Source organism: Arachis hypogaea, chromosome 15 (assembly GCF_003086295.3).
Source record: "Arachis hypogaea cultivar Tifrunner chromosome 15, arahy.Tifrunner.gnm2.J5K5, whole genome shotgun sequence".
NCBI lineage: Eukaryota > Viridiplantae > Streptophyta > Magnoliopsida > Fabales > Fabaceae > Arachis > Arachis hypogaea.
This window is the reverse complement of record NC_092050.1, coordinates 2,473,566-2,496,709: the sequence shown is the minus strand read 5'-3', so window position 1 is coordinate 2,496,709 and position 23,144 is coordinate 2,473,566. Positions and strand designations below refer to the sequence as shown.

Genomic DNA, 23,144 nt, shown 5'->3' with positions numbered 1-23,144 from the left:
GCGGTGGTGGGTCTCTTCTATCCATATCATCTCGCTTTCTCTTTCCATGACTGTCCGACCTTTCTATGAGATATCTATCAAGTCGACCTTCTCTAGTTAGCTTTTCTATCACATTCTTGAGGTCGTAGCAGTCGTTTGTGGAGTGACCATATATTTTATCTTACTCACAGTAATCGCTGCGGCTTCCCCCTTTTTTATTTTTAATGGGTCTAGGGGGTGGCAGTCTCTCAGTGTTGCAAATCTCTCTGTATACATCCACTATGGAAACTTTCAGAGGAGTATAAGAGTGATATTTTCTTGGCCTCTCGAGACCGAGTTCTTCCTTTTTCTTGGTTTCTCTCTCCCTCTCTTTTGTTGAGGGAGGGGGCCCAGGTCGCCAACTCAGGTCTCTTAACTTGGCGTTTTCCTCCATATTGATGTACTTTTCAGCTCTTTCCTGTACATCACTTAGAGAAACGGGATGTCTTTTAGATATGGACTGCGAGAAGGGACCTTCTCTAAGTCCATTGACTAATCCCATTATGACTGTCTCTGTGGGCAAGTTTTGAATCTCCAAACATGCTTTGTTGAACCTTTCCATATAGGCTTGTAAAGATTCTCCGACCTCCTGTTTTATTCCCAGAAGGCTCGGTGCATGTTTCACTTTGTCTTTTTGGATTGAGAACCTCATCAAAAACTTCCTTGAGAGGTCTTCAAAGCTAGTAACCGACCTCGGGGGGAGGCTATCGAACCACTTCATCGCTGCTTTCGATAGAGTGGTCGGGAAGGCTTTGCATCGCGTAGCGTCGGAAGCATCAACTAGGTACATCCGACTTTTGAAGTTGCTCAGGTGGTGCTTTGGATCCATGGTTCTGTCGTAGAGGTCCATATCAGGGCTTTTGAAGTTCCTCGAAACTTTAGCCCTCATTATGTCCTCGCTAAAGGGATCCTCTCCACCTAACGGTGGCTCTTCTTGTTCGTCACGGGAGTTGCGGCTTTTGAGGGAGGATTCCAACTTTAAGAGTTTTCTTTCTAACTCTTTTCGTCGTTCCATCTCCTCTTTTAGGCTCTTTTCAGTTTCCTTTTGCCGCTCTCGCTCCTGCTCTAACTGCTCCAAGCGGCTGTGGACTAGTCCCATGAGTTCGGTTACATGGGGTGGTCCTTCTTTTTCTGACTCGCGCCCTTCTGAGGAGTTTACCTTTGGGTTTTTTACTCCGGAGGTGCCTTCCCTGTGTTGGTTATCGATTTCCGGGTGGAGGGTGAAATCCACGTCGTTATTGCCTGTGTCCAGATTCTCTTGTTCAGAATCTGTCTCCACATGGCCTTCTTCGTGGGATCTGTCCGCCATCGATGGATGATCTCTCGGGTCCCCGGCAACGGCGCCAATGTTACGGTGGGTAACCGGAGATTAATAGAATGGATGGCGTTGGTTGGCCCAATTGTCTGCAGAGGGTGGCTTTCGAGTAGGTTCGCTCGCAGGAGCCTCCTTCCGACTTGTGTACGTGAGTGAATGGGGGGTGGTACCTGCAAAGACACTCCGATGCCTAAGTTAGCAAGGGTGTTAGCAGGTCTAGAGAGTATTGGGCTTAGAGATACCCGAGGAGTGTCAGTGTATTTATAGTGGTGAGCCAATAACCACCGTTGGAGTAGTGCCATATCTTTAGGGTGTTAACCGTCCCATTATCTTAGGGAGGTTAAGATATGGCTTGATGAAGCGGTTGGAGAGATTTTAGGGGCGGTTACTCATTTGAATGAGTGTTTATCTGCCAGCTAATCTCGTGCCCGACTTCTTTAAGACGAATCGTAGTCAACACCGACTTCTTGACAACAGGTCGGTGCGTAGTAAGGCTCAATCCTCTGGACTAAGCCTTTCTTTTGGACCTGGGCCTTTATTATTGGGCCAGGGTATTAACACCTTTTATACAATTTATTGGAATAAACAAATTAAATAAGTTTTAGCAGTGGTAATCGAAACATATAGAATAAAAGATTAACATGCAATTCTATATATTTTTTTCTAAGCATTTATATGAAATATTTAAGAGAATATATTTGGGGATAGGGCATTTTATAAATATACCAAGCACTCAATGCAAAATCAAAGAAAAGAAAAAGTACAATTTTAAAGAAAGCTTACATATTCTGAGTTTCTGACGACAGGGATGTTTAACTAAACTGCTAGAAGATAATACTAAAAAATTACACCGAAAAAAAAAAAAGAAAAGATAATTATGAATTCGGTGGATATACATTCATTTGGCATAGGTGGGCCAAGTCCAACCAGGCGTAGCAGATCCTATAAGTATGGAAAAGGTGACTAAGTTTTTTGATATTAGAAATTTTGGTGTCCATTATTATTGATATTTTTTTTTGGTGACTACCATTATTATTGATATGATATTATTTGCTTTATTATTTACTGTTTTTTTTTAGTTTCTTGCATATTTCTTGGCACCGTAAGACTAAGACTAATTTATCATAAATTTAAACTTTATTTAAAAATTTATTATTAACTAATGTATTATTAATAAATTATATCATATCATATGTAGTATTTCTTATGAATTTTATAATGCCATTGCTTTTTTTTTGTCCTTAAGATAGTGTTTGGTGAAAAGATAAAAATTAAAAGACTAAGAGATAAAGATTAAAAAATAGAAATTAAAATAAATTTTAATATTTTATTTAGTATAAAATAAAAGGTAAAAATTGAAATAAAAATAAAGCTCTAATTTAATTTGCACAAAAGATAAAATTGAAATTAATTAATTGAAATGAGAGTATTTTAGATATAAAATATTATTAAAATTTTAGTCTGTGTCTATAAAAATTTTAATCTCCTGTGTTTTTTACTTTTTGAAAATACTGAAATACTAAAATTTTAAAGATAAAGACAAAAATTTTAATATCAGTCTCTAAGTCAATAAATATAATATTGAGTCTCAAACTTCTGTTCAATAACTCAAAACAAACGCTACCTAATAATGATGGTATATATGCACATACTAAGATCCAAAAAAAAGTTCCAACACCTACATTTGAAATAAAGTAGAAACAATATAAATACTGTTTAGAGACCATTTTAAATTCGTGTAACAATTAAAAAGAACCTTTGAAAACATGGTAGAGAAAATATATTTGTCTTTCTGCACCATTCTTATCCACAATAGATTTGATTAATTTTTGAAAGCTGTTATTCCCTTTGTCTACCTTTAGAAAATAATATTCATCTTATTTATTCGTATCTTCTTTCCTTATCTAAAACATCACACAGATTCCACATTTTAGGGGAAATATTACAAACTTTCTTTGAAAATGAAGTATGACATAAATGGATGCAGTTTACTTTCCTCAAAATCCGATATATAGTTAATGAGAAATGTTAGATAATAAGGTTGCTTTTTTTATTTTTGTTTTATATTTGAATTAATATTAGTTAATTATTTTTTTTAAACTAATTTTTTTTTCTGGGTGAAATTAAAGTATACTGGACTCATTCTGTTTATGTAGTTGAGAGAGCAAATTTTTTTTCGGAAACAGAAATAAAAGTAAAAAAAGTTTATATTTAAATATATTTATAGAAATACTTTTTATTAAAATTAAAATAGTCAACTATTTAAATATGACAAATATATAAGTTTTTTTATATAGATTTACAATTATCGTCGTGAAGAAAAAACACCATTGTACATAACAAGATATTGTTAAAAAATAAAAAGTATAATTATTTTTTTATGTATTTACTTTCTGGTATAAGACAAAATAATTACATAAATTTTTAATATACTATATTAAGTTATCTTTTTAATTATATTTTATTAAGAATATTTTATTTTAATGAGAAATAATAAGTCTGTTTTACAGTCTTGGACGCTAATAGGGATGTCAAATTCTCAGGAGGCGAGAATTTTCGCGGGGACCGCCCCGAATGAGGCCCCAATGGTGAAGACCCGATAATTTCTCAAATTCTTGAACTTACTTAATAATTCTTACTTTATTTTTAATATAGGAGTTTTTTTAGTAATTTCACTCATTGGAAAACTCTTACCCTATTGTTCAAGATTTTATTTTATGGATTATTATTTGTTATGTTATATTTCTGGACTTATAATTTTGAATAAGATATGTTTGTTTGTAATAATATTTTGTAATTTGTTTTTTGGTTTTTTTATATTTTTTATTATAATTTCCATATGAATGTTAAACATAGAGAGATAGGGAATGGGGCCCCGCGGGGAACGCGGGGAAGGCGGGAATCGGGGATTAATTCTGGGGGCGGAGACGGGGAGCAGGGAGACATCCCCCGCCCCCGCCCCGCCCGACCCCACCCTATTGACATCCTTAGACGCTAAGCTCTCTTTCGATTAAAAAAAAAGAAAAAAAAAAGTCAAATACTATATTTATTTGACCACAAATAATTAGATAACCCAAAACTTGTACATCTTTTGATACAATGAAAATTAAATCTTCCTTAGTCCTTACTTCTAGAAAGCACTAAATTAGTAATTAACAACAACCCGGATTTGGTTTGAGTTACACACTCATAATCCCATCAAATTTATCAACTAAATTTGTAGATCAGAAAAACCAACCTGTGAATTTTTTTTCCCAAGTCCTTTTCATCTTTTGATGATCCACAAGCTCTATTTAACAAGGATATGCTTCATTTTTTTTTTCAAATAAAACAGCACTATATAATTGGAGGAAAAAAATTGCATTGACTCTACCATCTTTTCTCATGCTTCATCTTCACTACTCTCAATAAGAACAAGGTTCTTCTTGGTCCTTGATCTCTTAGCAGCACTAGCACCACTTTCTTGCTGATCATCTGGCTTGAAATCAGAATATTTTTCAATCTGCTCAAGAATTCTACTACCATACTTTTCTGTCTTCAATTTTCCAATTACCTTCTCCAACTGCATAGACAAGATGAAATATATAAGTCTAGATTATACATAAAACATTTAGGGTTTGTTTAGTTTCTGTTTTCATTTTCTAATTTCGGTTTCAGTGTTTTATATTTTTAGAATTTTGTGAAGAAAAGTGAACGATTAAATAATATTTCCTGCTTTCACTATTTCTTTTGCAAAAACCGAAAAACAAAAAAATACAAAATGCAACAGCACAAATCTAAGTTACATTATATATAGAAACTGTGAAACTTGCCTGTTCTAGTGACTTTGGTTTTTGAGAACTTAATAAGCTGATTTGTTGGGTGGACAAGATAGAGTGTGGTAATATTCCTCCATGAACAGAAGACAATTCTTTTCTCAACTCATCAAGCTTTAGCTCCAAACCAGAGGACCCAAGGCTGCGTTTCGCTGATCTTACAGCAGCCTTAGTTCTTTGCTCACTATAAATCTCAAGCTTCACAGCCTTCTTCCCTGCGTGTAAAACAATGCAGCCAGGTCAGAGTCGAGAACATTCTGGACAGTTAGCAGTTTAAGTGGAACAGAAGAATACAAGTATAACCTTAAATAAAAAATCGGGTAATAGCGAAAAAAGTATAACTACTTGATAATCGACAATTTGTGCGTCACATTTTTTAGCATCTTTAATAAGAAAACTGCGTGCATACCTTGCAATATTGGCTTGGTTAGTGGTCCTAAAGCAATGTAAGCATTTGTTGCATAAGCTGTATGCTGAAATTCTTCTTTCTACACGAGCAAAATATTAGCTTTAAATGATCCACTGAGCCACTAAAGATTGATAATATACATTTTTACAGTAACTAGTCTGCTGAAAGCTTAAGAATCTTTGATTAACAGATAGTGCAATTCTAAATTTAAGATTATTCTTTGACAATATTTACTAGAGTTAGCATGCTTGTCTCTTTAAGATTTATACTTTAACTGATCTTAGTTTGAGCTAAGATGACCAATGGAGTGAAATTCTTGCCAGAGTAGAGTTGAACCAAGCCTGAGTAGAGTTGTTCAATTAAACTAAAGTATAGCTCATGCAAAAGTATGAAAAGTAATACTTATAACAACGATGAGAGCAAGAAATATTTCAAACTTCAGTATTAAGGCATCAATGTGTATTACCAAAACATGCTCCAGCAATAGATGTAAGATGAGCTGCTCAATTTCCTCTTTTTTCAAATCCGAACCTGGACAATTCATTGCAGAAATATTTTATCCCATGATATTTGAGATAAATCTACTTCAGTATTCAGATCAAAATTCGCAGATGAATATTGAAATTTTCTTTGATTAAGACTGGCAGGAAAGAAAAGGTTTAAATTGTGAAAAAATAAAGAAAGGGGGGTGGGGTTATATTGGAGTCTCGGGTTACACCTCCAAAGTTTTGTTCAACCATATTCAATGGCAGGAACAAACGTGAAGGAAAAGGTGTGGTTGGAAGAACAAATCAACAAATAATATATAAGCGAGGACAAAACTAACCTAGTTCCTTTTGCTTCACTTTCATTTTTTCAACTAATTGCAACATTGTTGTCCTCTGATCATTTGCTTGCATATCTTGCAACAATGAAACCATCAGTTTTGCGTGTCCTGAAAAGCATCCCATGTAAAGTCCTTTTGTTAACTAAATGGAGGAATAAAAGAGAAAACAAATTTAGAGATCAGAGTAAAATAAAGAAAACGGAGAATCAATTACTATAACAAATATTATATTGGGGAAATGAGAAGACAAAATGACAAAACAACATACGCGAGACATCCACTTCCTTCACCTCACTTGAGAATGCACAGTTGTCACACATCCCTGTAAGAACATCAAGAGTATATCAATATCACTTGATTGTGTAACACCACACCATCCTGAAATAATTGAGGGAAAATGAAAAGAGTAGATGTTGACTTCAAAAAGTACCATTGCACTCTTGCAGAGGCTCAGCAAAATGCCGGAAAAAGGCAGCTCGTCGGCATTGTCGTTTGGACTGGTTGGAGAGAACGAAAATTATAATGTATAAATAATTCAATGAATTTGTTTAAAAAAAAAGGTAAGATGCTCAAGTTCCAGAGTATGCAGAATGGACTTATGCTTATAAAAAGCTTACAAAGAAGAAATAATTACAACGGTTGAAACATGTTTCTTTTTTTTTTTTGGTAAGCTTTCGAAACATTTTATTGTAAGGCAAACAAAATTTACTAGTCGGCATCATCACCATTCTAGCTGATTATATAAATTTGTAGCAAATGACCAAGAAAAAGAAGAGACCTTAATTGATTTGTAGTCAGTCTCAGACCAGAGTAGGTTCAGTTTAAAGGATTGGACATTCTATTAGTTCCAGTAGCATATATGAGAAGGAAGGATGGTATATTCACATTGTTACAGATAGGCCAACCAAAACAGGAGAGAGAAGAAAGAAAGAAACAGGCATTTTGAACTTTGAAATCTATGAAAATCTGAACAAATGAATGAGTATTCGTACCTGACAATATCGTACAATGTCATACAAGTTCTGCAATCCTGAATTTTCGTAGAAGACCATTGAACTCTGTCAGGAAATTTCTGTGATAATCAATCATATAGTCCAGCAATCTGATATCGATGCCCAAAAGTAGATATGCACAAGCATATTTATAAAGGCATGCATGTAAAAAGAGATTAAATTCAACTTTAGCATATTCCTAGATAAGTTTTTTTTTAAAAAAAAATCTCATTACACTTTTTAATGGGAGGTTGGCACCAAAAGTAGGCATCAAATTCCACTGGAAAATATGATTGATCTCAATGAAATGAAATGTAATGAAATATGAATGCATTTTAGTCTAAATCAATAGAAAATGTTTACCTGTCGTGGAACATCAGCAGGTCTAAAGTATAGTAGACATTCAGAAGGAAGTCCATCTCGTCCAGCTCGACCACTTTCCTGTTGAAAAAGAATGTATTTATTTTATGTAAAAAACAGTGCTAAGCCTCGTCCACTTGACAGCTTAAGTTTTTGGTCTAACTTTCTTAACAATGGAAGTCTCTTTTGACAATAGACCAAATTGTCAATCTTTGACACTCCAATTTTTTCTTCACTAAATTGATTTACAGGATAAGTATAGTAAGCATGGCCTATGCCCGCATTTCAATCCCAAGAAAATTTTAACTAGGAAGCTGCAACAGGAAAGGCATTCATAGGCCTTTCCCCCAACAACTTAAGCTGCTAGGATGATTGACCAATGACCATTAACAGATAGCATAAAAGGATATGTAATGGAAAAAATGGTAGCAGGATCAGAGAAAAACCTGATAGTAAGTTTCCATTGATTTACTCAAGCTGTGATGGATGACAAACCTGACTATATGAAAATATCTAGCATGAAATATTCTCGACCTCAATGAATGCAAAGCAAATACGATATATATGTCCATCAAGGACTTCTAACTTGTAAAAGGATTAATAAGCAGATTTCTATATCCAACAAAAGAAGCAGCAGAATCTCCAGTTCTCCGATTATGTAAGCATCAAGAAGGGCATGCATTTAAAAGTAGTAATTACAAGTTATCACACCAATATTTGAACATTAAAAAATGATTGCTAAACAATATCTCAGTAACAAAAGTAAGATGTCCATGTGAATCAGCACTTCTTTTTTCTTTCGTTGAAAAGGGGTTTAATTTATCCATATTTACCTTGAAAAACAAAAATTGTGCATACATCTATTATAGAAAAGATATTCTTGAGGAGCTTTACGAGAGCTTTGCAATACTAACCATCTGGTTTGTTGATTCCCATACCAAATGCTACCTGTAATGAAAATTGAAAATAAAAAATAAGACAACATATAACAGGGGCTGTAATAGACTAGAACCCAGAAATGACAAATCTATTGGTCACTATGACAGAAGAAATGATACATACTGTACCAACTATGACCTGCAGCTTGTTACTGCTCCACCTGTACAATTAAACATAGACATCCTAATCAGCTCAGTTGTAAGAAAGAGTTTACAATGACAAATAGACAACTATATCTGGGAAATGGATGCAACAAGTGCAACTTTACTAAGACAACTTATTTGATTCCTGTTCAAAACCATTAACATGTAACAGTGACGAAATTCTGATAAACTTTACCACATATGTACTTTTTCTCGAGCATTTACATCCATATCTGCATGATAGAAATTGGCTTTAATTCCTCTCTCCCGTAACTCCTTTGCAACCTAAAATTATCTTGCCAACGAAAGGGATAAGTATCTACTATTCTACTCTACCTCACAAATAGCATATAACATAGGATCTGAAGTATATACATATTAACAAAGAGAAAACACAAATCTTCCTAAACACCCTCTTCAGTACTAAATTAAGGAATAATTGATTGCTTTTTAAGATTTAAAGAAACTTGAAGTGTCTACGTTTGATCCATTTAGCCTTTAGGAGAATGTGTAGGAAGATTTTCAGTATAATATAGCATTACTCATTAGAAAATAAAGCAAACACTATATCAGAATTCAATTAGCTCATCAGGTCTTGGGGCAAAGTTTTTCTATTTCAGTAGTAACTCTTGAAATGAGCGCATTATGCTTCCTAGAGGGCAAAATTTGACATTCAAAATATGTGTGCCTAAATGTTAGGAGAAGAAAGCCAAATCAGAGGTACCTGTTCACATTCCTTCCTAGAGAAGCAATATACAATTCCTGATTCATTATTTGGATAAGATTCTTTAATGAACTCAGCAATTTCATCAATAACCACCTTTCCAACAGATGATTTTTCCTTCACCTGCAGTGTGAATTATGAAACTGTTTGATCACAGACCTTCCTGTTGAGTTGTTATTGAAGCCAAATGAAAAATATAACTTCTTTGATCTTTTGGGTGGTCTATGTAGAAAATGTGAAAGTCTGTTAAAACAGGAAGATATATTATCATACCATATAAAATAAGTTTGGCCTATTCACTGTGCTGACAAATTTGACACATCTTGGAATATGCAACATATCCATCAGATCATTTTGGACCCTTTGAGTAGCAGTTGCCTGGATAATAAATGTCAAAATATAAATCAAAATTCAAAATGACAAACAAACATAAAATGCGATCATTTATTTATAATAATTAGCTTAAGTTTGATAATAAAGACTTACAGTCAAAGCAACCATAGGAACATTAGGGAATTGAGTCTTGAGAATACCAAGGTTTTTGTAGTCAGGTCGAAAGTCATGGCCCCACTGACTACAGCAATGTGCCTCCTGCAAACAGAATAAACGAGAAATAATCTGTCAGTCACCTATCATAACATTGTTATTGAAAACTCAGACCTTGGTAGGAAAATTGTTAACAATGATATTACCAAACACAAAGCAATACCAATTGATATGGTATTTTATTATGAACTCACATCAATTGAAATTAGAGAGAGACGACCAGCATGATGGCACTTTTCAAGCTTTGACATGAATCTCTTGCTTTTTGATATCTTTTCAGGAGTGACATACAATATTTTGAGTTCCCCCTCACCCTTCTCCAATGCTTTGTATATGAATTTCTCATCTTCCTTACTTGTTGTCGAAGTCAACATATGTGCCGGAATGCCCAAGGCAGTCAAACCCATTACCTAAGGAATATGTCCAACCCATTAAAGGGAAAAACAAAAATGGAGAAAAAGAGGAAACATGTGAAACTCGTGGAAAAGCTATTGGATTGACATTTTGAGCTGGATTTTTAACATAACTAAATGCACCTGATCTTGGATTAAGGAAAGCAAGGGACTGACAACAAGAGCAATCCCGTCACGAAGAACAGCTGGAAGCTGATAGCAAAGACTCTTGCCACCACCTGCAGCCATAATGACCAAGACATCCCTTCCACTCATAATGGCATTAATTATCTGTCATCAATGAGACAACTTGTTATTAAAATCATATACACAAAAGTCATATTTCTTCAATAGAGGGGGAAGAAAGATACTAAAAGTACAGCCTTCAAAGTTCAAACTACACATTTTTTATGTGTTCATTACAGCAAACACATCCCAAATTTTTAAAGCAAATATTAACTAAGAACAAAAATGTATCATTAATCAAAGTACTTATATAATGGTTAAACACTAAGAAACTAACCATTATGTCTATGACATCATACATGTCAACCAGGTAGGCAGAGCTCTACCAACCAGCGGGAAGAATTTAGTAACTTCCAGGAACACAACAATTAGAAGACCACACACGAGATCTATATATAAGCAGTCTCACTGTAAACATATGCATGATAGCGCACAATGCCGTCGTTCGATACATTAGGCCGACCCCACCTAAGGCTTTGTTGTTGTATTCATACTCTTAACATGAACTCATGAAGTGTTCTACATTAGACCCCACAATAATACAATGACAACAATCAACATCAACACAATTTTCAGTTCAGAACAAAACACTGAACAGGTGCTGCTGCAGTGTAAGAGTGTAACATTCTAATTTTCCTATTGTTTTCAATGAAAAATATAAAATTAAAAAAAAAAAATTTATTCATGTTACCTCTCTTTGGTTTGCACGGTAAGAGGAAATGCCAAAAATGTTCAACCTGAGATCATCAGCTTGAGAGTCCCATTGAAATTCCCCAGACCAATTCTCCACAGAAATGGAAGCCCCATTATTAACCTCATTCCCAGATTCTCTGCACGCTTCCAGAATAGCACTGAGCTCGGATTTTTTCTCGTACAACTTCTCTTGCCTCTCAACTAACACTCTAATTTGCTCTGCAAAACCCACCAACAAATAAATAAAAATTGAAAATTGAAAAAGCTCGAGGTATTAACATTTGGCGGCAAACGAAAGGGAGTTAAAAAAATAAACCTTGAACATCTTGAATGTCGACCTCGACTTTGAGGAGCTCTTGGAGAATCTCATTGGTTTGTTCATCTTCCATGTTTGGGAACTCACTCCTCAGACCTGAATGAAACGCAGGAAGGGCCTCTAAAGCGACATGGTGATTAATGGCAAGATAAATGAATTAATTATTTTTTATAAAGATAAATTAATTAATTAGTATATGGGATAATTAATTAAAGTAATGTTAATTTATTTTCTTAATTAGTTTTTTAATATTTAAATAAGTACAAGTTTAAAGATATATACTATTTTTTGAAAATATAAAAAAATAAAGATTTCAATTTCCTTTCTAGAAATTAAGGAAGTGATTAAAAGTTTCAATTATTTTTTAATTAATTATATGATATGGTTGCCGATAATGCTTGCCATTGAAGTTATTTATCAAAAATGAGTTGTTAGTTGTTTACACCATAACTCAAAAATTAGTATCGTTGTTGAAGATAATAAATAATTCAGATCTAAATTATCAATTAAATCAGAACGAAATTGATTATTGTTTTAAATTTAATTAAGTGCCTGATGTGTAGTTTAATTCAGAAGAAAAAAATATAATATTAAAGGAAATATTTTTCTGTAGTTACAGTAAATATGAGTGTAACACGAAAATATTTGGATGTATTTTAAGAATTTTGGATGTATTTTTATTCTGCTAAGTTTTGCATAATTCAAAACTCTTTCTCTTCTTCCTCCTCATTTTTCATTGCTTCTTTTTTTTTCATCATCATCACCGTCTTTTTTTCTTATCCATCTTTTCTTTTTTGTTTTACCTTCTCAAGTTTCTTCTTGTTTTACTTTTTTATCAAGAATAAAAACAAAAAAATCAAATAAAGAAGAAGAAAAAACACATCATGTTGCAAAACTACTTGGAAGAAGAGGAACTTACATTCATTCAACTAAAAAAAAGAAATAAGAAAAAAAATGCAATATTAGTGGAAATATTTTTCTATATTTGCAGCAAATTTGGGTGTAACACGAGGATATTTAGATGTAACACGAAGATATTTTTAGTGCATTTTAAGAATTTTTGGTATACTTTTATTCTGATAAGTTATGTATAATTTAAAACTCTTCCTCTTCCTCCTCCTCATCTTGCTTCTTTTTTTCTATCATCATCACCATCTTTTTCTTCTTCTTTTTCTTATTCATCTTTTCATTTTTGTTTTATCTTCTCAAATTTCTTCTTATTTTATTTCTTAACAAGAATAAAAACTAAAAAAAGAAGAAACACATAATGCTGCAAAATTATTTGGAAAATTATGAACTTATATTCATTTAACTAAAAGAAGAAGAAAAAAATGCAGTATTAGAGAAAATATTTTTTCTGTATTTGCAGCAAATTTGGGTGTAATACGAAAATATTTGGGTGTATTTTAAGAATTTTGGATGTATTTTTATTCTGAGTTCTGCATAATTCAAAATTCTTTCTTTTCCTCTTCCTCATCTTCTACTGCGTCTTCTTTCTCATCTTCTTACTTTGTTTTCTTATAATTCATTTTGGGAGAAAAAATTAAACAAAGAACATAATGTTACAAAATCAATAAAAAAAGAAAAAAAATATGGCAATAATAACAACAATAAAAAAAATCACGATGATGAAATACGCAGAAAAGAAGAAAAAAGAATGCGAAAAAAAAAGAAGAAAAATACCAAAAAAAATAAAGAGAAAGAATATGGAATACAAATATTAAAAAAAATCTTTCTTATTTAGGATTATTCAAAGTTGAAGAAACATATGCTCTCTAAAAATTGTGGGTTATTTTTAGTGGGTTAGGCCTAATTTTTATAGATTTGTATATAAAAAAAACTTATATGTGTCCCAAATAAAAATTTACTGAGAACTAAATATCTTATTTTTTTTTGTGACAATATCTTATTTAATTTAAATTCTTTGAATATAGTATTTACTTTACTCAAAATCATTATATCTTGAAAGTGGGAGCATGACGGCAACAACAAATTGGACAACAGCAAAACACACCAATAATAAGTCGACGAAAATAGTAATACTAATAACAATCTATTAATAAAAAAATTAAAATGTAAATATAAATAGAAAGCAAAAAGCATCGATCATGGAAGTGTTCAGTTTCGGTTGCAGCAGTTACTGTTGCAGTTGGAGCACAACCGTCCCTGCGATTCCATCGAAGTTCGCGTCAACACTTAACCACCATCTTCTCCTTCTTCGGAACACCAATACGCGACCGTTTCCATCTTCACAATCACTCATCACTCTCAGGTTACTTCTGATTTCCCTTTTATAATTCTTCATCATTCGTCAAAAAAATCCACGCTGTGCAGTGAAAAGTGCATGGTTCCAGGAATTTATGCTAATTTAACTGAATTTAATACCGCATTTTTAGTTCTTGCATGTTTAATCGTCAATTAGAGTTCTTAGGTCGTGGAATTTTGAGTAGTTTATTCATCAGTGTTACATCTTACATGATTTGATAGATGATCATGCTATTTCCTTCATTATTATGATTACTGCATTAAACAGTTATATAAGGTTTGACAATATTGTTTTTGGAATGCAGAAGAAAAAGGAGATTTTGTGAGAAGTTTTTAGCTAAAATGGCTAATTATGAAGGAAAGACAGTCACTAGTGATGGCACTGGTGTCAGCTCAGGGAAAATGATTTACAAGCCTATTTTGGGAGATGGAGTCTTCCGATTTGACTGTTCTGTAAATGATAGAGATGCAGCATTTCCCAGCATTTCTTTTGTGAATAGCAGAGATCGAGACACACCTATAACTAGTGACAAGGTTCCTGTATATACCCCTACTTTTGAGTGCCTGCTGGAGCAGCAGGTTGTCAAACTTGAGGTTCGTTGCTTTATTAGTTTACAAGTTAGAGCTTTTGGATGTTATCTCAGCCATCTGATTACTTTTTCAGGTGTATTTTTCACATTTTAGGGTATGTTTGATCTGGGGGGTAAAACCTGGATGAAAATTTTCATGATGAGTTTGATGTGTAAAAATTTGACCCAGTTTTAGCTCAACGAAACGTACCCTGTTTTGCTTATTATATCATTTGTCTGCTCTTCAGAAATTGATTGAATTTGTTTCTGAACAGTTCCCTACAGGTACTTCTCTCTACGGAACTGGAGAAGCTAGTGGGCAGCTTGAAAGGACAGGGAAAAGAGTGAGTCAATTGGATGGAATAGTCAAGTTTAAAAGGGTCCTCTTTGGTATCATTGTAACAATGAGTTATATTGCACTTGTAGGTTTTCACGTGGAACACAGATGCATATGGTTATGGTCCTGAAACTATGTCCTTGTACCAATCACATCCATGGGTGTTAGCTATTCTTCCAAATGGGGAGGCATTAGGAATTCTTGCTGATACTACAAAGCGTTGTGAGGTGCTGTAACCTTTGGATTTATGTCATTTATGTAGGTTAACCTTTAAGAGACATTTCCGATGTTATATTGATATGATCGATGGTCATTTGTTCTGTTCATAAGCAGATTGATCTGAGAAAAGAATCAACAATACAGTTTGTTGCTCCATCCTCATATCCTGTCATTACATTTGGGCCTTTTGCTTCACCCACAGCTGTTTTGATATCTCTATCAAAAGCCATAGGTAATTTTCTTTAATAAAAAACCAGCTATAAATATTATTGCTCTAGTTCTAACCATTGTGCTTCATCTTTCTTGAGGGACTTAACATAAGAAGGTTTAATGCAGTTTTAGGGGAAAATGAATTCTTTCATAGCTCATGGAATCAGTATAAAAACTTATGCACCATGTGAAAGCATGAATTATATGCAAGTTATGTTAATAAGCGAACATGAAAATGCAAAGTGTGTTTTTATCAAACTAGGAGTTTCTCAAATCCATGCCTAAATATGAGGATATTATTGGTAATATTAATTTCTCTGTTATTCAAATCCTGGAAGCACAAAACGAGTTGATAAATGTACTTTTAAGTTCTCTGTTATAACTGCTTAACTTTAAATTTATGTATAGGATTGATATATTAGAATGTGATTGATATTAGAATGTTAAAGTTCTATTCAGCATTCATATATTAGAATGTGATTGATATTATGTTCCATTGTCATCAATTTATTTATAGGGACCGTGTTTATGCCCCCCAAATGGTCATTAGGCTATCAACAGTGCCGTTGGAGCTACATGTCTGACCAGAGGGTTCTGGAGGTACTGCACTGCTCTTATCTTGTCTTTCTAAATAGTAATGACTCTAGGGACTGATTGCATTCATTTACTCTACTTCTGGAGGTTCGCCTGTTTCTGCTTTTTTATTATATTTGGATAAAAGTGAATTTATTACGTTTGAAAAAAAAAATCACCACTTCATAGAACAACTCATCTCAACTTCTACTCAAAAGATTACAAGAAATATATGGGATCTACTTTAGGCTATTCAGGAGAAGCAGAGATGAGTATCTTAAGAAGAAAACTAAAACAAATGCACCTTCAATGGCTTTTGATAAAATTAAACTGAAAAATGGATAACTTTTACTTTTAATTTTGTAAAACTTTCTTTAACTTCTGTTATGTTTCATTAACTTCTTTTAAAAACTTTCAAGATTTGATGCGTATTTATGTATTGTGCATAGCAAACAGTATTGAAGTTTTGTGTACTTTTGGAGTTGTGGGTAGCTAGCGATATGTTTAGTTGTTAGATTTTGAAAGGCATGTATCATATTTCCTTGACTGGTTAGCTATTGAAAATTGCAGGTAGCAAGAACATTCCGGAAAAAGTCTATACCTTGTGATGTGATATGGATGGATATCGATTACATGGATGGTTTTCGTTGTTTCACCTTTGACAAGGCATGTTATTCTCCTTAGATAAATAGCAGTAACTAATATATGGATTGATGCTGCAATCAGTACATGCATGCCGTGGCTCACACACATGGGGGGATGTATTGTCCAAGATTAAGTTCCCATTGCACACTAATTTTTGGGTTTGACCATATTGAATATGTGTTTAGCAGTATTTTTTATTTGGAAAATAAGTTTTCTGATATCCTTCAGGAGCGTTTTCGTGATCCCAAGTCTTTAGCAGAAGGCCTCCATTATAATGGTTTTAAAGCTATTTGGATGCTTGATCCTGGCATTAAACAGGAAGAAGGTTATTTTGTATATGATAGTGGTTGTAAAAGTGATGTTTGGGTCCAAAAGGCAGATGGAACACCTTTTGTTGGTAACTATTATTTTCACTATGCTTTTTTCACTTTATACATTCTTCTTTCCTCCTAGTGATGCATTGTGCTCATCTATTTTTTCCTTAGGGGAGGTGTGGCCTGGGCCTTGTGTCTTCCCTGACTATACACAGTCAAAAGTTCGTTCATGGTGGGCTAATCTAGTTAAAGATTTCGTTTCCAATGGTGTTGATGGCATATGGAATGATATGAATGAACCTGCTGTTTTTAAGGTACTTTTAATATTGTTAATATGTTTTCAATAAATTATAAACAAGGTTCTGTCCAAATTTTGGTATTTGTGGTCTTGACATTTGAATTTACATTTATTATGCTTTTCCAGGTTGTAACAAAAACAATGCCTGAGAACAATGTTCATAGGGGAGACAGTGAACTTGGCGGTCATCAGAATCATTCTTTTTATCATAATGTAGTATTCTTTAACCTTTATCATAGTTTTGGAGTAACATGTCTTTTTAAATAATAAACTTGTGGGCGATACATGCAAGTAGGATGTGATTCAGTTATATAATAGTAAGATACAGTCCTGCAGCTTGACTCTGAATTTATTTTGTGAAGTTTGTCTTTGTTGAGTATGTCAATGGTTTTGCAAGGTAATATTGTCTACCTTGAACCACTAGTTATTCTTATGACTGTTCGCTGTAGGTTTATGGTCTGCTAATGGCAAGATCAACGTACGAAGGTATGAAACTGGCAAACGAAAACAAACGACCATTTGTTCTCACCAGAGCTGGATTCGTTGGTAGCCAAAGGTATGCCGCAACATGGACTGGAGATAACCTTTCAACCTGGGAGCATTTTCATATGAGTATCTCTATGGTACTTCAGTTGGTATGAATCAAACCAATGCTTCTTGAGCAACATTTGCATTTGATATCATCTTGGTACCACTTTGTCCTGCAAATTGTTGTGAAGAATATTTTAAGTCCTCGTAGCTCCCTCCTTATAGCTTTTTATATTTTACACATTTTCATACTATGTTCAGTGCTTTGTGAGTGGTGTTGTATTGAAAAAATACTATGTTCAGTGCTGGAAGAAAGATAAAATCAGAAGGATATTTATGTATTTCTAACATAAATATTGGCATCCAGTAAGTTTTCTGCATCCCTTCATTTTTTGCATTTGTTGTGTTCAGGGACTCAGTGGTCAGCCATTTTCTGGTCCTGATCTTGGGGGATTTGCTGGAAATGCAACACCTAGGCTTTTTGGAAGGTGGATGGGTGTAGGTTCCTTGTTTCCCTTCTGCAGAGGTCATTCTGAAGAAGGCACAAAAGACCATGAACCCTGGTCTTTTGGGGAAGAGGTTGGTTCGCAGTTGCCTATATAAAATTCTTTTCTTTGTTATGGTTTCCAACTGGTAATGTACTGGACATTATCTAGTTCTTTGTCTTTGCTTGACATCAACTTTAAAATGAGTTAATTGAAATAAATAAATATATTCTCACATGTACTTCATTTCATTCTGAAGAAGGCACAAAAGACCATGAACCCTGGTCTTTTGGGGAAGAGGTTGGTTCGCAGTTGCCTATATAAAATTCTTTTCTTTGTTATGGTTTCCAACTGGTAATGTACTGGACATTATCTAGTTCTTTGTCTTTGCTTGACATCAACTTTAAAATGAGTTAATTGAAATAAATAAATATATTCTCACATGTACTTCATTTCATGCTTTAAGTTTTGGTGTTGCACAACACGTTTTGAACTTATTCAGTGCTAACTTTAAAAATTGCTCTTGTTTTCCCTGAAATCTTTTGAACTTCTGTGAAAAATGATAACTGTTTATGTACTTATGTTCATTTATATTATTCAGGGTACCTAAAAAGAAAATACTGGTTTTATCATATATTATTCTTTTTTACGCCCAACTACTTACTAAGCATGTGATTGTTGCCGATGTATCAGTATCCACATCCTGTTAAACCATGATTTCAAATTTGCGTGTTGGTTTGTTATTAATATTTTGCTAGCACCTTAAAACTAGATTTTGAGCAACTGATGTTTTATTGATTAGAAAATTCATTTAAAGCTTTTTTAAAGGAATCTCACTGCCAGCTGCCCAGCTGGAGGCTGAAGATAAGATTCTATAATGAATGGGAAGATGTGCAGCTACAGTCCTTACTCCTTATATTTCATTTTCCCCGTTGTTTGCTGTGATGTTTTTCTGTGATTGAAATTTACTTCTATGCTCAAAACTGTGCATCACTGACTTCAGCTTTAATTATTAGTGCGAAGAAGTTTGTCGATTGGCATTGAAGAGGCGCTACCGCCTTATCCCACTTATCTACACACTTTTTTATTTTGCTCATACAAGGGGCACTCCAGTAACAACACCTACTTTCTTTGCCGGTGATTCCGTGTTCTGAAGAATAAATTTAGTGTCTTTTGTTTGGTTAACACATGATGGATTTATATTCTCGCTTCTTGCAGATCCAAAAGATCCTAGTCTGAGGAAACTTGAAAACTCATTTTTGCTTGGACCAGTTTTAGTATATGCAAGGTTCTTCCCCTTACTTAAAGTAGTCAATCTAGCTGCCACTGTTAGATTATTGAGAGATGCCTTTGCAGGATTTATTATTATTATTATTGTTGTTATTGTTGTTGTTGTTGTTATTATTATTATTTTTATTATTCATGCTAGCACAAAATGTGGCGAAGCTTATAGTTGTTGATAGAAAGTTTTACCCAATGCTGTACAATTTGCAGTAATTTGACGTGTTCTTTGTATCTGATCAGCACCTTACGCAATCAGGGGTTGGATAAGCTGGAGTATACTTTGCCTAAGGGTATTTGGTTGAGTTTTGACTTTGGTGATGCACATCCGGTATCCATGCTTTCTTCTGCTACTTTTTGCATGTCATTTCTACTTTTCTTTCTATTTTTTATTCTGTCTTCAAAATCTTTACTTATTTTTTGTGCTGTTTGGGGCATGACAGGATTTGCCAGCTTTATATTTAAAAGGTGGATCAATTATTCCTGTGGGTCTCCCTCTGCAACATGTTGGAGAAGCTCGTCCATCAGATGACTTGATGCTTCTTGTGGCCTTAGATGAACAAGGTAAGTCCCTGCATTCTGTTTTCCCTAAGAATGCTTGTAATTACAATATATTTGCTTTTCAGATGAATGTACTTTTAGATAACGTATGAATAAGATATATTCATTTACAGGGAAAGCTGAAGGTGTTCTATTTGAGGATGATGGTGATGGATATGAATTCACCAAAGGCAATTATTTATTAACACAATATGTGGCTGAACTTCAGTCATCGGTTGTTACTGTGAGAGTACAAAAATCTGAAGGATCATGGGGAAGACCCAAACGCCGCCTTCATGTTCAAGTATTGCTAGGTGGGGGTGCAATGGTATGTGTTTCTTCAAAAAAGGAATTTATGAGGAACATGAAACTTATATAGAAAGAAGTAATCAAGTGTTGTGCTTAGAAGTTATTCATTACATTATCCTTTCCACTTGAGATTCATATTGATAAGTTAGGTTTTGTATACAGCTTGATACCTGGGGCATGGATGGAGAAGTTCTGCAAGTTATTCTGCCTTCTGAAGAGGAGGTATCGAAGTTAGTATCTACAAGTGAGAAGGAATACAAGGAACGATTAGGTAGGTACTTGCTCAGATCTTTACTTTGTGGGTTTATGAATATTTCCTTATAGAGTATATATGCTCATATTTTCTTAAATTCTCATCTTCTTTAGCATCCTTCTCTGCCAATGCTATAGCTTTATTTATCTTCTGCCAACAAGTCTGCTTTTGAAAAATATAATATTATATGACCTCTGTTGAAGATATTCTTAGGTTTTGATATTCATGAATATTTAGCACCGTGCTATTACTCAGTAGTTTCACGTCTTCCTCACATGTATATGGGTTTTTCATTTCCTTCCTTTTTTGAGAATTGAAAGTTTTGCATGCTTTTCACTCTTCCTTTCCCCATGAGCAAAGTGGAGGGTAAGCAGGGAGAGAAGTATTTGGCAATTGACATTGCATTTTCTTCTCAGTTGTGTATGAGATGCATGCACTAATAATGCATACTCTGTATCATGGTGTGCTAATTTCTCATGAATGCTATGCAGAAGGGGCAATTCAGATTCCTGATGCAGAGGAGCTTTCTGGACCCAAGGGGACAGAGCTTTCAAGAACTCCCATTGAACTGAAAAATGGTGAGTGGGTTCTTAAAATTGTTCCCTGGATTGGCGGCAGAATCATTTCCATGGTGCACATTCCTTCAGGTAAAATTGATTGTCCATTAGCAATTTATTTAATCAGTAAATTAATCTGGAAATAGAACTCCTTTTATTTTCCATACGACCTGTTGGTTCTTTGTGTTTCTCATTAGATCCATATAGTTATAAAGGAGATCATATTACTTTATGTTGCATGGATGGAACAAATGTTGTATTGTTCATGATAAATTATCTGCCTTCAGGAACACAATGGCTGCATAGCAGGTTAGAAACCAGTGGATACGAGGAGTATAGTGGTACAGAGTATCGATCTGCTGGATGTTCGGAGGAATACTCTATCATTGAGTTAGTTTTTCTTGCACTTGTTTTTTCTGAGAGCCACCAAATTCCCCTTTAACCCATTCTTTGTGTGCATATTTTTGTCCGTGCTGGTCCGCCCACACCCTCTTAACTTTGGTGTTCAACATACATTTGTTTTCTTTCTTGCAGTCGAGAACTTGAGCTTGCAGGGGAAGGAGAATCTATGGTATTAGAGGGTGATATTGGTGGAGGATTGGTTCTTCAGCGGCAGATCTATTTTCCAAAGAATGCTGTTAGCATGTTTCAAGTAGAATCAAGCATATTATCCCGCAGTGTTGGAGCTGGTTCTGGAGGATTCTCAAGGTTTTATTTTTTTTTTGTATTGTAACATTTAATAGCATTGTGTGGGTTACAAATTGAATTTTTCAAGGACTGGTGTGTAGTTTTACTCAACATTTTCAGTACTTCAGAATCAGATTTTACAGAATATTTTACTCAGCTATTTATAGATTAATCATCCGAAAAAAGAAAACACTAATATTAGCTAGCGTTGATGAGAAACTGTATTTAGCTAGGTTAACAATTTTTGAGTTTTACCCTCTGTGACTGCAGTATCCTTGTGTTCTTTTATTTGCTCAATTGAAAATGTTTGAATTTGTTCAGATTATTGATTTCTGCTATGGTCCATTTTACTTTCTGCAGGTTGGTCTGCTTAAGGGTTCACCCAACATTTGATCTTTTGCACCCATCAGAATCTTTTATTTCTTTTACCTCAATTGATGGATCAACGCATGAAGTGTTTCCCGAAAGTGGAGAGCAATCTTTTGAAGGAGACCTTCTTCCAAATGGTAATGGTCATTTTATCTTATCCTTTGCATTATTCATTACTGCCAATATTAACAAGATAGATGATGAACTTTTTTTATCTCAGGTGAGTGGAGGCTCATTGATAAATGTCTTGGATTGGCGCTGGTCAATCGATTTAACGTAACTGAGGTTTTCAAGTGTCTGGTTCATTGGGATTGCGGCACGGTCAACCTGGAGCTATGGTCTGAGAGCCGGCCCGTTTCAAATCAATCCCCTCTCAGAATTTCCCATCAGTACGAGGTCGTGAGAATCCCATGATTATTTCTAAACTGCTCACTGCACAAGGTATCCGCGTGTTAAGAGCAGCAGAACAGTGCTAATAACTTGCATATAAAACATTGCAGCTAAATCAAAAGGTGCCTTCCACTTAACTGTACGTATATATGTTTGGAACTTTAGCGTGAAATTGGGAATGGAAGTAAGGAATAAAGGAAGGACTGGGAATAGTGTATCCCAGATGGCCTAATGTATGCGATGTCATGTTTGTTCAAATGCAACAAAAATTGCTATCTTGGAACCTAAATTTTCCTCGAGTGTGGGATCAATTAAGTAACACCCCCTCCCCCCTCTTATCTTCTGATGGCAATACCAATCATTTACCCCTCCATTACCATCACGCAGCTTTCCTAGCTGTTAACACCCTGTGTTTTAACTTTGCTTCTAAGATGCAGTCTTTACTTTTTGCATTGACGATACACTAGGTTCGAAACATTAAGAGGCGTTTGAACACACTTCCCAATAATCATACCAAACTGGTTATAGATTCATTATAATTCTTATCTGACACAGCCGGGTGTCACTCAAATTGATGCAGT

At 34.3% G+C, this 23,144-nt stretch overlaps 2 protein-coding genes across 3 annotated transcripts; one reads left to right on the top strand and one right to left on the bottom strand.

The window, feature by feature from the left end:
- Positions 1–4,378: 4,378 nt before the first annotated feature.
- LOC112747546 (ATP-dependent DNA helicase Q-like 2) lies at positions 4,379–11,873 on the bottom strand. The gene is made up of 20 exons (XM_025795605.3): positions 11,735–11,873; positions 11,417–11,637; positions 10,624–10,770; positions 10,282–10,497; positions 10,028–10,132; positions 9,815–9,919; positions 9,542–9,664; positions 9,014–9,102; positions 8,798–8,834; positions 8,650–8,683; positions 8,182–8,234; positions 7,739–7,816; positions 7,376–7,441; positions 6,814–6,880; positions 6,652–6,705; positions 6,384–6,491; positions 6,024–6,088; positions 5,558–5,636; positions 5,146–5,363; positions 4,379–4,895 (listed from the first exon to the last, which is right to left on the bottom strand). Exons 1-20 carry the CDS (start codon positions 11,805–11,807, stop codon positions 4,716–4,718), a joined length of 2,118 nt encoding a protein of 705 aa, XP_025651390.1. The 5' UTR covers positions 11,808–11,873; the 3' UTR covers positions 4,379–4,715.
- A 1,800-nt stretch (positions 11,874–13,673) lies between these two features.
- On the top strand, positions 13,674–22,852 carry LOC112747544 (uncharacterized). Of its 2 annotated transcripts, none has more exons than XM_025795603.3 (23): positions 13,674–14,006; positions 14,305–14,593; positions 14,844–14,912; positions 14,995–15,132; positions 15,239–15,356; positions 15,852–15,934; positions 16,478–16,573; positions 16,781–16,949; positions 17,038–17,180; positions 17,291–17,377; positions 17,614–17,799; positions 18,104–18,271; positions 19,194–19,314; positions 19,396–19,465; positions 19,702–19,789; positions 19,902–20,022; positions 20,133–20,326; positions 20,470–20,578; positions 21,052–21,207; positions 21,405–21,507; positions 21,652–21,825; positions 22,165–22,310; positions 22,394–22,852. In XM_025795603.3, the coding sequence occupies exons 1-23, from the start codon at positions 13,843–13,845 to the stop codon at positions 22,585–22,587; spliced, it is 3,186 nt and encodes a 1,061-aa protein (XP_025651388.1). In that variant the 5' UTR covers positions 13,674–13,842; the 3' UTR covers positions 22,588–22,852. The 2 variants fall into 2 exon arrangements, with proteins under 2 accessions (XP_025651388.1, XP_025651387.1); XM_025795602.3 differs by having other exon boundaries at positions 13,724–14,006; positions 19,672–19,789.
- The last annotated feature ends 292 nt before the right edge of the window (positions 22,853–23,144 follow it).